This window comes from Trichechus manatus, unplaced genomic scaffold (assembly GCF_000243295.1).
Source record: "Trichechus manatus latirostris isolate Lorelei unplaced genomic scaffold, TriManLat1.0 scaffold00300, whole genome shotgun sequence".
Lineage (NCBI taxonomy): Eukaryota > Metazoa > Chordata > Mammalia > Sirenia > Trichechidae > Trichechus > Trichechus manatus.
The window spans coordinates 539,855-552,405 of record NW_004444236.1 but is presented as its reverse complement, the minus strand read 5'-3'; the positions used below and the strand labels follow the sequence as shown (position 1 = coordinate 552,405).

The 12,551-nt window shown below is 40.5% G+C and overlaps 1 protein-coding gene across 1 annotated transcript in view; it reads right to left on the bottom strand.

Moving 5' to 3' along the window:
• The window catches only part of LOC111819196 (ubiquitin-conjugating enzyme E2 N-like), a 98,374-nt gene extending 88,166 nt beyond the window's left edge, over positions 1-10,208 (bottom strand). Inside the window, exons 1-2 of the mRNA XM_023725347.1 lie at positions 10,155-10,208; positions 4,397-4,642 (exon numbers count right to left, since the gene is read on the bottom strand). Of these exons, the coding sequence (XP_023581115.1) occupies positions 4,397-4,642; positions 10,155-10,208 (300 nt within the window). The remainder of the gene's footprint in view (positions 1-4,396; positions 4,643-10,154) is intronic.
• Between the last annotated feature and the right edge of the window lie 2,343 nt (positions 10,209-12,551).

Here is a 12,551-nt window from a genome sequence, read left to right as displayed (position 1 = left end):
GAAATCTTGTTTATCCTTTGGATTTCTAATTGTTGTTTTTGTATAATTTCTAGTTGTGAATTTATTTTGGCATTTTGTTCCTGCATTATTTTCCTGAATTTTTCCAATTTTTTGTCTGTATTTTCCTTGAATTAGTCTATTTTTTCCTCATTTTCGTCTGCTTTTTGCTTCAACTCTTGGAGAATTCTGAGTATTAGAGATTTGAATTTCCTGTCAGGTAGTTCTAGTGTCTTTTCTTCCACTGGAATGTCATCTGGTGTTTTATTTTGGACACCTACTGGAGCCGTCCTGTCCTGTTTTTGTAAATGTTTTGATATTGTCTGCTATCTTCAGGGCATTCAGTAGTTATTTTTATTGTTTATTGATTGTAGATTTGTTTGATTTGTCCTTTTTTTAAATTTGACTATGTCTGAGCAGGAAGGCTGTGTGTTGTTTGTTGTTTGCTCGTCTGTGGGCATGATACTTTTCACCTCCTTCTGCATTTGGCGGGGTCAGTCTCTCAGATATGGTACAGCAGGGCAGATCTAGCTGAAGAGGAGTTACTGGGATGGGTTGTTTGTGGCACTTACTACAGCCACCAGGGCAGGTCAGTAATCAGTGCAGGGCAGGTTCTAGTTCATCATGCCTGTGCTGCTTGGTGGTGTGATTTTAAGCACATGGTGCATGTAGGCAGGATGTATAGGGGAGATTGTTATGTGTGGAGCTAAGATGGATACGGCAGAGAGGAGAGAGGAACAGGGCCAAAAACATACAAACAACAAAAAAGAGTGCTAGAGAGCTTGCCGTTGGAGTGGAGAGATGAGAGACTATGAAATGGAGAAAAACAAAAAGGGGAAGAAGAAGAAGAAAAAAAAGAAAAGAATAAATAAAAATCAGAAAGGAAAAAGAACAGCATAGCTCCCAGGGATCCCACCGGTGCAGCTATGAGGTCTGGGGAAGTTGTTCTCAGGTGTTGCATAACAGCCTGGCTAGAAGGCATAGAGGTATTCAGTGTCAGGTATTTTGGGAACAGAAAGAGAAGGAAGGTATAGAGAGATGAGAAACTGAGTAATGAAGAAAGACAAAAAGGGAAAAAGAGGGAAAAGAAAACGAAACAAATTTGAAAAAAAAAAAGCAAGCGCAAGAATAACCCCCCATAAAACAGGAAAAAAAAAAATCCACAAAAAAAGAAATGCCCTCAGGGATCCCTCTGCATGTCTGCGCAACCCGAGGGGGTAGGTTTCAAGCTGCGCAGCCCAGCCAGGCCAGAACGGCCTTCCAACTCAAGAAAAGGAAAAGAAAACAAACAAACAATTGAAAACAAACAGACAAACAAAAGCCCCGGGATCCCACCAGCGTGGCAGCCCAGACCAGGAAGCAGTTCCACACTTGAATGGATCTCTGCAGCCCCTCAGGAAGAAGGAAAGATGGCTCACAGAGCCAGGTATTTGAGTGAAAGGAGGGGGAGGTGGTGAGAGGTAAAGAAGAAATCAAAAGAAGCAGAAAAAAAGCAACGGCAAATGGCACTCAGAGAGCCAGCCAGTGTGGGCAGGTGGAAGCCAAATGGCCAGTGCTTCCCGGACAAGAGACTGTGGCTGCGGGAAGCAGAGGAGGCAGAGTGGGGGTGAAGAAGGGTGGTGGGGTGGGGAAGCATATATCACAAATTACCAGAGCTCCAAAGCCCCTCAGGAAGAAGCAAAGATGGCACAGGGAGCCAGGTATTTGAGCAAAAGAAAGGAGAGGTAGTGAGAGGTAAGGGAGAAATCAAAAGAAGTGGAAAAAAAGCAACACCAGCAACCCACAAATGGCACTCAGAGAGCCAGCCGGTGCGGGTGGGTGGAATCCAAGCAGCTGGTGCTTCCCAGACAAGAGACTGTGGCTGCGGGAAGCAGAGGAGGCTGAGTGGAGGTGAAGAAGGGTGGCGGGTGGGAAAGCGTATATCGCAAATTACCAGTTGTTCTGTCTCCCGCTGGAAGCTCCGTGAAGCTACTTTCTCATACCCCCTATTTGCTGGTCTCTGATAGGAGTCCAAGATGGCCGATCCATGCTTTGTTAGCTGATAGGGGACCTCTGTATGAATCTCTCCTCACTCTCCGTTCTCTGTCAGTTTTATCACTCCATTGGTGCTAGGCTGAGTTCTTTATCTCTTCATTTTATGTTTTAGGGTTTCAGGATTGCTGTTTTCTCTGTTTGGCTTAGTTTTTCAGATCTTTGCTGTGGAGGGACAGCTTGGTGCTTCTGCCTAGAGAGCCATTTTGTCTGAAGTCCTCTACAGAAAAATTTTTACCCCAAGGGGCCTCAGTTTTCACATGTGAGCTGGGATTTACAATGGCAATCTCATGGGTGTTATGTAGAATACATGAGATTATGTACAGAAAGAACAAAAGTTTTAGAGTCCAGCATGGGGTAAATGTTCAGTGAATGGAATTCTCATATTGTCCTTGTTAGTCTACTATGTCTAATAGACATTTGTGTCTTTTGCATTCAGCAGATATTTCATGCCTTATGGTGATATTGTTAATGGAAGCACCAGAGCAATCTCTTGATGAATTTACTTTTAAAGCTTCTCCATTCACCTCTACTAAAGGTACTAATGTCATCTTATTGGCAGGACTTTCTTGATTTATCAACTTTTCCAATATGAGTTAAATCAAACACTCTGATACAATGGTCCAATTTGAATGCCCAAAACATAATTTTTTGTTGGATAATATTCACAAATAGATACTGATTTTTGTAATTCCTTACAGTTTTTCCTTCCTGCTCTCATTCCTGTTCATGATTCATGGCAACATGTTGTATGTGTTTTAGGAGAGACCTGAGAGAAGATCACAAAGTTAATAATGGTTGGTTTCTGATTTGTGTCCAAGAGCATAAAGAACCAAAGGGATAGGATTTGTCTTTGAGATAACTCATGATAAGTGAACACGTCTTTCCTGCTAGCATCTGTCATAGACAGAGGGGCCAAGGATGCTTTGGTAGACTTCATGTGGTAGAGGCTGGATGACGAAGAAATGGCTATACTTTCTTTTTTGCTCTATGAGGTGGAGGACTTATGTTACCCTCCCGGCGATTCCTATGTTCAATACGGTTTCAGTCACATCGAATGTTTCCTTGAACTTAGAAATGCTTGTGTCATGTGTAGGGGGGTAGGACTTAGAAATGGTCACAGAGTCCCTTCCAAGCCAGTATGCATGAGAGAAACAGGGTGATATCAAAATGTCCATTCATATTGAAGTAGCAGTACCACCTTGTTGCTGAAGTAGTAATGTTAAGACAAGGGTCCACCATGGAATATCCTGCCAAAATTACAAACAAGCATAGATTTGTAATACCATCTTCCCAAAAATACATATAGAAATGACTAGGGTAAAAAGGATTCTTGCAGCAATAAAGCAACTACAACACTAAGAACAACAACAAAAAGAGCCATAAAGAAATATTGAGAACCCTTGATTCTGAAAGACAGTCTTCAACTTGCATGTGTAGGATGGTAGTGGTAGAGGCTGTATCATGAGTCATCTATGCTGTTTTAGGCTAGAGTTTGGGTGACAAGCTATAGTAGATAATAAAGGTTAGAATTCTCTTCTTGCTTTTCCCTGCCGACTCAACTCACATATTTAGGCATGTGAGCTCTGTCTGCCAGTCATCTTGAAGGGCAAATTACGGCAGAGCAAAGGGAAACTGCGATAATATTTGATGAATAGATAGTTGAACTACCTTTTCCACCTCAACTTTCTGCTCCATTGGAAAAGAGTTCCTTTAATCTGAGCTTACTGTCTGATAGGGTGGAGAAACATGCCATTATTACTGTTATGATAAATATTATAAAGCCAAAGTAAAGGGTGTTATGAAAGGAAAGATGAGAGGACTTGATGTATTCTGGGAGTGGGATCTAAGGGGAAATTGTCCAAGCTACAAAACCAGACTTGCAGCTGAAGGCCCTTGGGACAGAGAAGAAACAGGAGAAAGAGATCTTAAACTTAGGGAGTAGCACAAGTGAAAACACTTAGTCTTGGAAGGAGCATGGAATGGTGAACATAAATCCTGAAATAAGGTCAGCGAGCAAAGGGGAAAAGGTGGAAATGAAGTTGGAATGTAGGGGACGAACGACTTCTCATTTCCATGTCAACCTGTCTAGCTACTTATCAGCACTCTCTACCCCAGAACTAAACATAACAAATAACACTCTTGAAAACTGCAAGTATGTCACGATCACATGCCAATACGAAAGGAATCAGAATCCAGTAGAATCTTAAAGTAGACCCTTGATCTACCCTTGATCATTGTTTGGGGTTAAATTATAGAAAGTCATTGTACAGAGTTGGGGAATAGATGGAAAACAATTTAGAGTATCTTATCATGCCTGGAATCACAGTGTGGGGAGGCATAAGCAATGGGAATAGGAAGATGGTACCTTGGAGGTGAAACTGCTGGATGAGGATCCTGGAGACATCACAGGTATCTGAGTTCGGCTTTCAGTTGGAGATGTGCTGCTGGTCCCTAACGTATGTGCATGCTGACTTTGCTCTTGGGGAAGCTTCATCTTTCTTGGTTCAGAAATTTGGGTGACTATGTGCTGGCTTTTAATGTGAGGAGAAGCAGGGCAGACTGCTTTTCTCTCTTTCTTTTCTTTAAGCATGCTCTCCTCTCTTTCACTTTTCTGTGGAATAACAGCACAAGTTCAGACACTGCAACCACCTCTTCAACATCCACCTCAGTCCTCATTACAACTTTTTCCAAGTAAACTTCATTCTCTAGTCATTGCAATTCTACTGGCCTTGAATAGAAACCTGGCCATACACCTGCTGCCACGTTGCCTAAGCCCACCTGATCAAGCACGAATCATGGGCAGCTTTTTATGGTTTTTGTTTGCTTTGTTTTATTTTGTTTTGCATGTTTTTGGTAAATATCCTTGCTAGAGTCTAGGAAGGCAAACTTCAGGACAAAGTCAAGCAAACTCGTGGACATTCACTTAGTAAGCAATTACCATTACCTGGATTTATGCACATTGTTTAAGCAAGGGAAGGGAGTGTCTCCAAAATAATATAAACGGACTGCCTTCACTTTCAACAACAGAAGCCCATTTCTAACATTTATCCTGCTAGGGGAATTTGCCACAATGTTTACCATTTCAGACATCCTGAAATCCAACCCTAAAATGTCACTTCTCAGTAGAGTGTTGGAAGTGGGAAGTGGGAGCTGCTTGGGTACATGCATCTACACTGTCAGTTCCTTACCAGAGCAACAGCTGAATATCTACTGCAATTTTAGTCCTCATCAAAACGCTTCCAGTGCCTGGGCTATGGAAACAAATCTAGCACAAAATATTGTTCTGAAATTGTACTACTTGCCATCCTACTCCAGTACAACAAAGGGACATGTACTGCTCAAATTCTAAAGTTCCAAAAAGCTGCATCTCACTTTCAGTGTCTCTAGGACATCATAGAAGAATTTTTACCATGATGGACCTCAGTTTTCACATGTGAGCTGGGATTGAAAATAGCATTCTCATGGGTGTTATGTAGAAGAAAAAGATTATCTACAGAAAGAACAAGGAATTTGGAGTCTAGGCCACAGTAAATGCTCAGTAAATGGAATTCTCGTATTGTCCTTGTCATTCCACTATGTCTAATAGGGGTTTGTGTGTCTTTTTCATTCAGCAGATGTTCCATGCTTTATGCAGATAGTGCTAATTGAAACCCCAGAGCAAAGTCTTAGTGGATTTACTTTAGAGAAGAAGCTTCTACATTCTCATCTGCCAAAGGTAGTAATGTCATCTTACTGACAGGACATTCTTGACCTAGCAACTTTTCAAATATGAATTTCTAAAAAAAAAAAAAAAGAACAAACACTTCCCTCACAAGATTAAAATTTGAGTGCCCAAAACATAATCTTCTCTTTGATAATACACTCAAAGAGTGACTGATTTTTATAATTCCTTACAGTGTTTCCCTTCTGCTACCATTCCTGTTCATGATTCATGCCACTTTGCCATCTGTGTTTTAGGAGAGACCTGAGAGAACATCACAAAGTTAATAATGGTTAGCTTCTGGTTTTGTGTTCAAGAACACAAAGAACACAAGGGATAGAAAAGGTCTTTGAGAGAACTCATGATGAGTGAGCAAGTTTTTCCTGGTTTCATGGTGTGTCATAGAGAGACGGGTCAGGAATGATTTGGCAGATCTCTTGTGGTAGAAGCTGGATGCTGAAGAATAAATGGCAACACTTTCTGTTCTGATCTGTGAAACCAAGGAGTTATGTGACCCTCCCGGCGATTGTCATGTTCAAGATGGTCTAGGTCACATCAAATGTTTTTTTGTACATAGAAATGCCTGTGTCATATAAGTAGGGAGGTGGGACCTAGAAAGCATCAAGAGTCGCTTCCAAGCCATTATCCCTGAAAGAAGCAGGGTGATACCAAAAAGTCCATTTATATTAAAATAGCAGTACCACCTTGTGGCTGAAGTAGTAATGCTAAGACAAGGATCCACCATGGAATCCAGTCCCAAAATGACAAACAGGAACAGTCATCTAACCCCATCTTCCCACAAACAAATAAAGAAAGTACAAAGGGTGGTACAGATACTCGCCATAAAAAGCAACTACAATGCTAAGAACAACAACAAAAAGAGTCAAATAGAAATATTGACAATTCTTGTATTGAGAAAGCATTCTTCACCTTGTAGGTGTGGGAAGGTGGTGGTAGACTCTGTAGTACGGATCATCTATGCTTCTTTAGGCTAGAGTTTGTGTGACCGACTACAGTAGAATATTAAGGCTTGAATCCCCCTTGTGCATTCTTGTAAATTCAAGTGACAAAGACAGGGATGTGAGTTCTGTCTGCCAGTGTGGGTAGGCACAAGTGCTAGGAAGAAGAAGATGGTACCTTGGATGTGAAACTGCTGGATGAGGATACTGGAGGCATCACAGGTATCTGAGTTTGGCTTTCAGTTGGAGATGTGTCGTTGGTCCCGAAGATATGTGCATGCTGACTTTGCTTTTGGGGAAGCTTCACCCGTTTGTGGTCAGATGTTTGGGTGAATATGTGATGGCTTTTAATATGAGGCGAAGCAGGGCAGACCAATTATCTCTCTTCGTTTTCTTAAAGCTTGCAGTCCTCGCTGTCACTTTTCTAAGGAATAATAGAACAAATTCAGACACTCCTCCAATCAACTCCCTGGCATCCAGTATTACAGCTTCCTTTGAGAAAAAGTCATTCTCTGATCATTGCTATTCCCCTGGCCTTGAAAAGAAACCTGGCCTGTTGTCTGCTGCAACTCAGCCTAACCGCACCTGGTCAAGCACAATTCCAGAGGAATTAGTTTGTGTGTTCCGTTTTATTGTTTGCTTTTGGTAAAAACTTTGCCAGGTCACAAAACAGGCAAATCTCAGGACAATGTTAGCCATGCTTGTGAACATTTGCTGAGTGAGCCTTTCTCACCAAGGAAGTACCAGAATGGGATCTTATTAACTGCTCTTCAGGATCTATCCAGAAACTCACGTCTCCTTCCTTGTGTGTGTTGCAGTTACCATCTTGTGGGAAATCATTCTTAAAGCCCAATTCCAGAGGCAGGATAAAGCTAGTCTTGCAGCAGGAAAGCTATCAGATTCTTGATCATATTTAGAACTATTTACTTTCTACCAGGGCCATTACTATTACCTGAATATATATGTTTCATTTAAGGAATTGAGGGGAATGTCTCTAAAATAATATAACTTAACTACCTTCAATATCACGATAGAAACCCATTTCTAACTTTCATCCTACTAGTGTAATTTTCCACAATGTTTACTGCTTCTGACGGGGATCCAACCATAAAGTTACACTTGAAGATAGAGTGGTGGATATGAGAGCTGCTTGCAGTGCCAGCTTCTGTTGTGTGAGTTTCTTACTAGAGCACCCCCTGACCATCTCCTGCAGTTAATTCCTCATTAAAAGCCTTCCCGTGCCTGGGCTATGGAAAAAAATTCAGCATACAATGCTGTGTTTTCTGAAATTTGCCACAGTAAATCACAGAGACACTACCTGCCATTGATCTTTGGAAATCACTAAGGGATGTTTACTGCTCTAGTTCTAGATTTCCAATAAGCTGCATCTCACTTTCAGGGTCTCTATGATCTTGTAGAAAAAAAAAATTTTTTTACCATGATGGACCTCAGTTTTCATACAAAGCTGGGATTAACAATAGCATTCTCAAGTGTGAGATATAGAATAAATGAGATTATGTAGGGAAAGAACGAAGGTTTATAGTCTAGCATAGGGTAATTGTTCAGTAAATGGAATTTTCATATTCTTCTTGTCATTTCACTATGTCGAATAGGGGTTTGTGTGACTTCTACATTCAGCAGATGTTTCATGCTTAATACAGACATTGCTAATGGAAACCCCAGAGAGACATGTTAATGGAGGTACTTTAGAGAAGCACCTCCTCCATTCATGTCTGCCAAATGTAATAATGCTGTCTTATTGCCAGAACTTTCTTGATATAGCACCTTTTACAAATTAATTAAATCAAACTGTTCTATCACAACAGTACAATTTGAGTGCCCAAAACATAATCTATTGTCGAATAATATTCTCAAATTTGACTGATTTTTATGATACCTCACAACATTTCCTCACCATGGAATCCGGTGCCAAAATAACAAACAAGCACAGGCTTCTAATTCCATCTTCCACAAACACATATAGAAACGACACAGGACAATATGAATACTTGCAAGAAAAAGCAGCTACAACCGTAAGAACAACAACGAGAGCCACAACGAAATACTGAGAACCGTTGTATTCAGAAAGGTATTTTTCAACTTGCATGTGTGGGATGGAGGTTGTAGAGGCTGTAGCATCCCTCAGATATGCTGCTTTAGGCTGGAGTTTGAGTGACAGACTATACTAGATAATGCATGGTTGAATCCTCCTCTTGTCTTTCCCAGCCCATTCAATTCACAAATTTAGGCACCTGAATTCTGTCTGCCAGTCACCGTGAGAGGCAAATCACGGCAGAGCAAAAGGGAGACTGGGATGAGATTTGATGAACGGAGATGTGAACAACCTTTTCTATCTTGACTTTTTGCTCCACTGCAAAAGAGTTCCTTTAATCTGAGCCTACTGTCTGATAGGAACCCTTTTGGCACAGTGGTTAAGAACTTGGCAGCTAACCAAAAAACTGGCAGTTTGAATCCACCAGCTGCTCCTTGGAAATCTATGGGGCAGTTCTACTCTGTCCTATAGGGTCGCTATGAGTCGGAAGGGGCTCAACACCAATGAGGTTTTTTTTTTTTTTTTTTTTTAACTGTCTGATGAGTTAGAAAAATGTGCAAATAATATGATTGTGATAAATGCTATAAAGCCAAAGTAAAGTGTGTTGTGAGAGCAAAGAAGGGAGGATACGTGTTCTGGGAGTGGGCTATCAGGGAAACTTTCTGAGCCACTAAACCAGGCTGGCAGCTAAAGACACTTGGGCCAGAGAAGAGACAGGAGAAAGGGATCCCAAATTAAGGGTTGCGAAAAGACCTAATCTTGGAAGAAGCATGGAATGGTGAACATAAATTCTGAAATAAGGTCTGCGAACAAAGGGGAAAATGTGGAAACAAAGCTGGGATATTGGTGATGAACTCCCTCTCATATCCATCTCTACTTCTCTAGCTACTTGTCAGCACTCTCTCTCTACCCCAGGACTAACCAAAGACAATAACTCTCTTGAAGACTGGAAGTATGTCATGAACGCATACCAGTAAGAATGGAATCAGAATCCAGTAAGAGCTCAAAGGAGACCTTTGATCAATGGTTGGGGATTAAATTAAATAACATAATTTTATAGAGTTATGGGTTAGATATAGATGGTTTACAAATTCTGATCATGCATTTAATCATAGTGTGGGGAGGCACAAGTAATGAGAATAGGGAGATGGTACCTTGGATGAGAAACTGCTGGATGAGGATCCTGGAGGCATCACAGGTATCTGAGTTCAGCTTTCAGTTGGAGATGTGCTGCTGGTCCCGAAGATATGTGCATGCTGACTTTGCTCTTCGGGGAGCTTCATCCGCTTGTGGTCAGAAGTTTGGGCGAATGTATGATGGCTTTTAATACAAGGCGAAGGAGGGCAGACCGCCTTTCTCTCTTCTTTTTCTTTAAGCATGCTGTCCTCTCTGTCACTTTTCTATGGAATACTAGCACAAGTTCAGACACTGCAAACACCTCTTCAGCATCCACCTCAGACCTCATTACTACCTTTTCCAAGTAAACTTCATTCTATGGTCATTGCAATTCTACTGGCCTTGAATAGAAACCTGGCCATACACCTGCTGCCACTTTGGTTAAGCCCACCTTATCAAGCACAAATCATGGGTAGTAGTTCATGGGTTTTGTTTTGTTTTTGGTAAATGTCCTTGCTAGGGTCTAGGAAGGCAAATTTCAGGACAAAGTCAGCCACACTTGTGGATGTTTGCTGAGTAAACCTTTCTCATCAACCAAGTACTGCATGTGTCTCCTTCCTTGTGTCTGTTCTGATCACCACCATGCTGGAAATTACTTTGTCAAAGCCACAATTCCAGAGGCAGGTTATGGTTATCCTTGTAGTCACATCAGACAGCCAGAATCCTCCTTGATTCTTAAGCTTATTTAGAAGTACTCTAGATTCTGCCCTGATCATTACTGTTACCTGGACTTTTGTTCCTTGTTTAAGCATGTGTAAATATTTTCTTTAAAATAATATTACTTGACTAGCTTTAATTCCATCCATGAAAGCCTATATCTAACATTCATCTAAGGAAGAAAAGATTCTTAACTTTTTTTAATCCTGGAATTTAGTAATTTATTTTTTACAGTACCCTTAGTTGACAGATACGTAGATGAGAGTGTAGCTTAAAATTACTTTTTATTACATGTGACTTTGTGTATAGAAAACACCTTGGCCACGCCTGGTAACCCCCTTTCTCCTTAAAAGGCTTACAGAACTTTGGCTGTGGAAAAAAACAAACAAAAAACACAATTTATTATGAAATTAAAAAAAAAATAAATTATACCCATTTTAACATTTGTACTCAGAGTCTGAGAATATATTCCCATTAAATGCCCAAGTTTTAGATTTGAATTAGGTTGGATTTACATCCTGACTCAAATGTTCACTGTCTTTGTCACCTTGGGATGATTTTTAACCTCTTTGAACCTCAATTTCTAATAAGTGAAATGTGACTTACAGTATCATCCTCATGGAGGTATTATGTAAAATAAATGAGACAATAGAAAAAGACATGTTTTAAAATCTAGTACCCATTTTATGTTCCATAAAGAGAAATATCGTTAATGTCATTTTTATTTCACTGTCTATGCTTAGGTGTGCAAGTCAGCTCTGGTCTCCAGATGTTTCCTGCTGTATTCTGATCATGTTGATGCAAACCTCACATCAAGGTGTTACACGAAGCACTTTATAAACATCTCTCTTGGTTCACTTTGCCACATGTAGTAACGTAATCTTATTGACAGGAGTCTCTTGCGCTATTATCATTTCAAAGTCAATTAAATCAAACACTTCCATTTCAACAGTAAACTTTGGTGCCTAATATATACTCTTTAATGGGATGAGATTTTAAAATAGCAACTAATGGTTTTTATATAGGGTAATTCCTCACCCACTCATATTCCTATTGATGATTCTTATTGTTCTATGTTCTTTGCTTTAAGGGAGACATGACAGATAATATCGAAGATAATAATAGTCTGTTTCTGATTTTGAACCCGAAAGGATAAAGAGCTCATACCATAGACAATAATTTTTGGCAAATTTATGATTAATACTAACAAGTTTTCCTGATCATTTAATGGGTCATAAGCAGCACGGTCAGGCACTCTTTTTTTCAGGCCTACTAGTGAGGTGATGGAAGAAAGGTCTGGTGATCTTCGTCTGAAAAATTAGTCATTGAAGAACCTAGGGAGCACAGTTCTACTCTGACAAACATGGGGTTATCAACTGCTCTTCAGGCTCCATCCAGAAACATCAGGATTGACTCAAAGGTAACTGTTAAGCTGTTGAAGTGACGTAGTTGGACTCCAAAGAATAAACTGTTGCATGGTGTATTTTGGTGTATGAAGCCATGGACATGTATGGCCGTTACTGGGATTCCTGAGTTCCTGGTAACCCATCTACCAGGTGTTCAGACACGCAGAATTATTCCTATGGATGGAGAAATTGTTATATCACAAATTTCAGTAGCTGGGATCTTAAAAAGCATCACTTTGTCCCTTCCAAGACAGCATGTATGGGAAATGCTGAATTGCCCTGAAGATGTTCACTTTATGTCATTGAAGTAGCAAGGAGACTATGGTCCTGAGGTGTTAATGACCAGAAAAGGGCTCCAACCATGGCCATCTGTGCCAGGATGGCAAATACATACAGGCTGCTAGCTCCATCCCACCATAAAATCTGAAGAGAATATAGAAGGAAGTATGGATTCTTGGAACTAACAACAATAGCAACAAACTGAGAACCACTATATGTAGTCAGCCTGTCTCCACTGACATGTGTGGGGTAATGGTGTGGACTGCAGCCTTGTGCAAATAACAATTTTC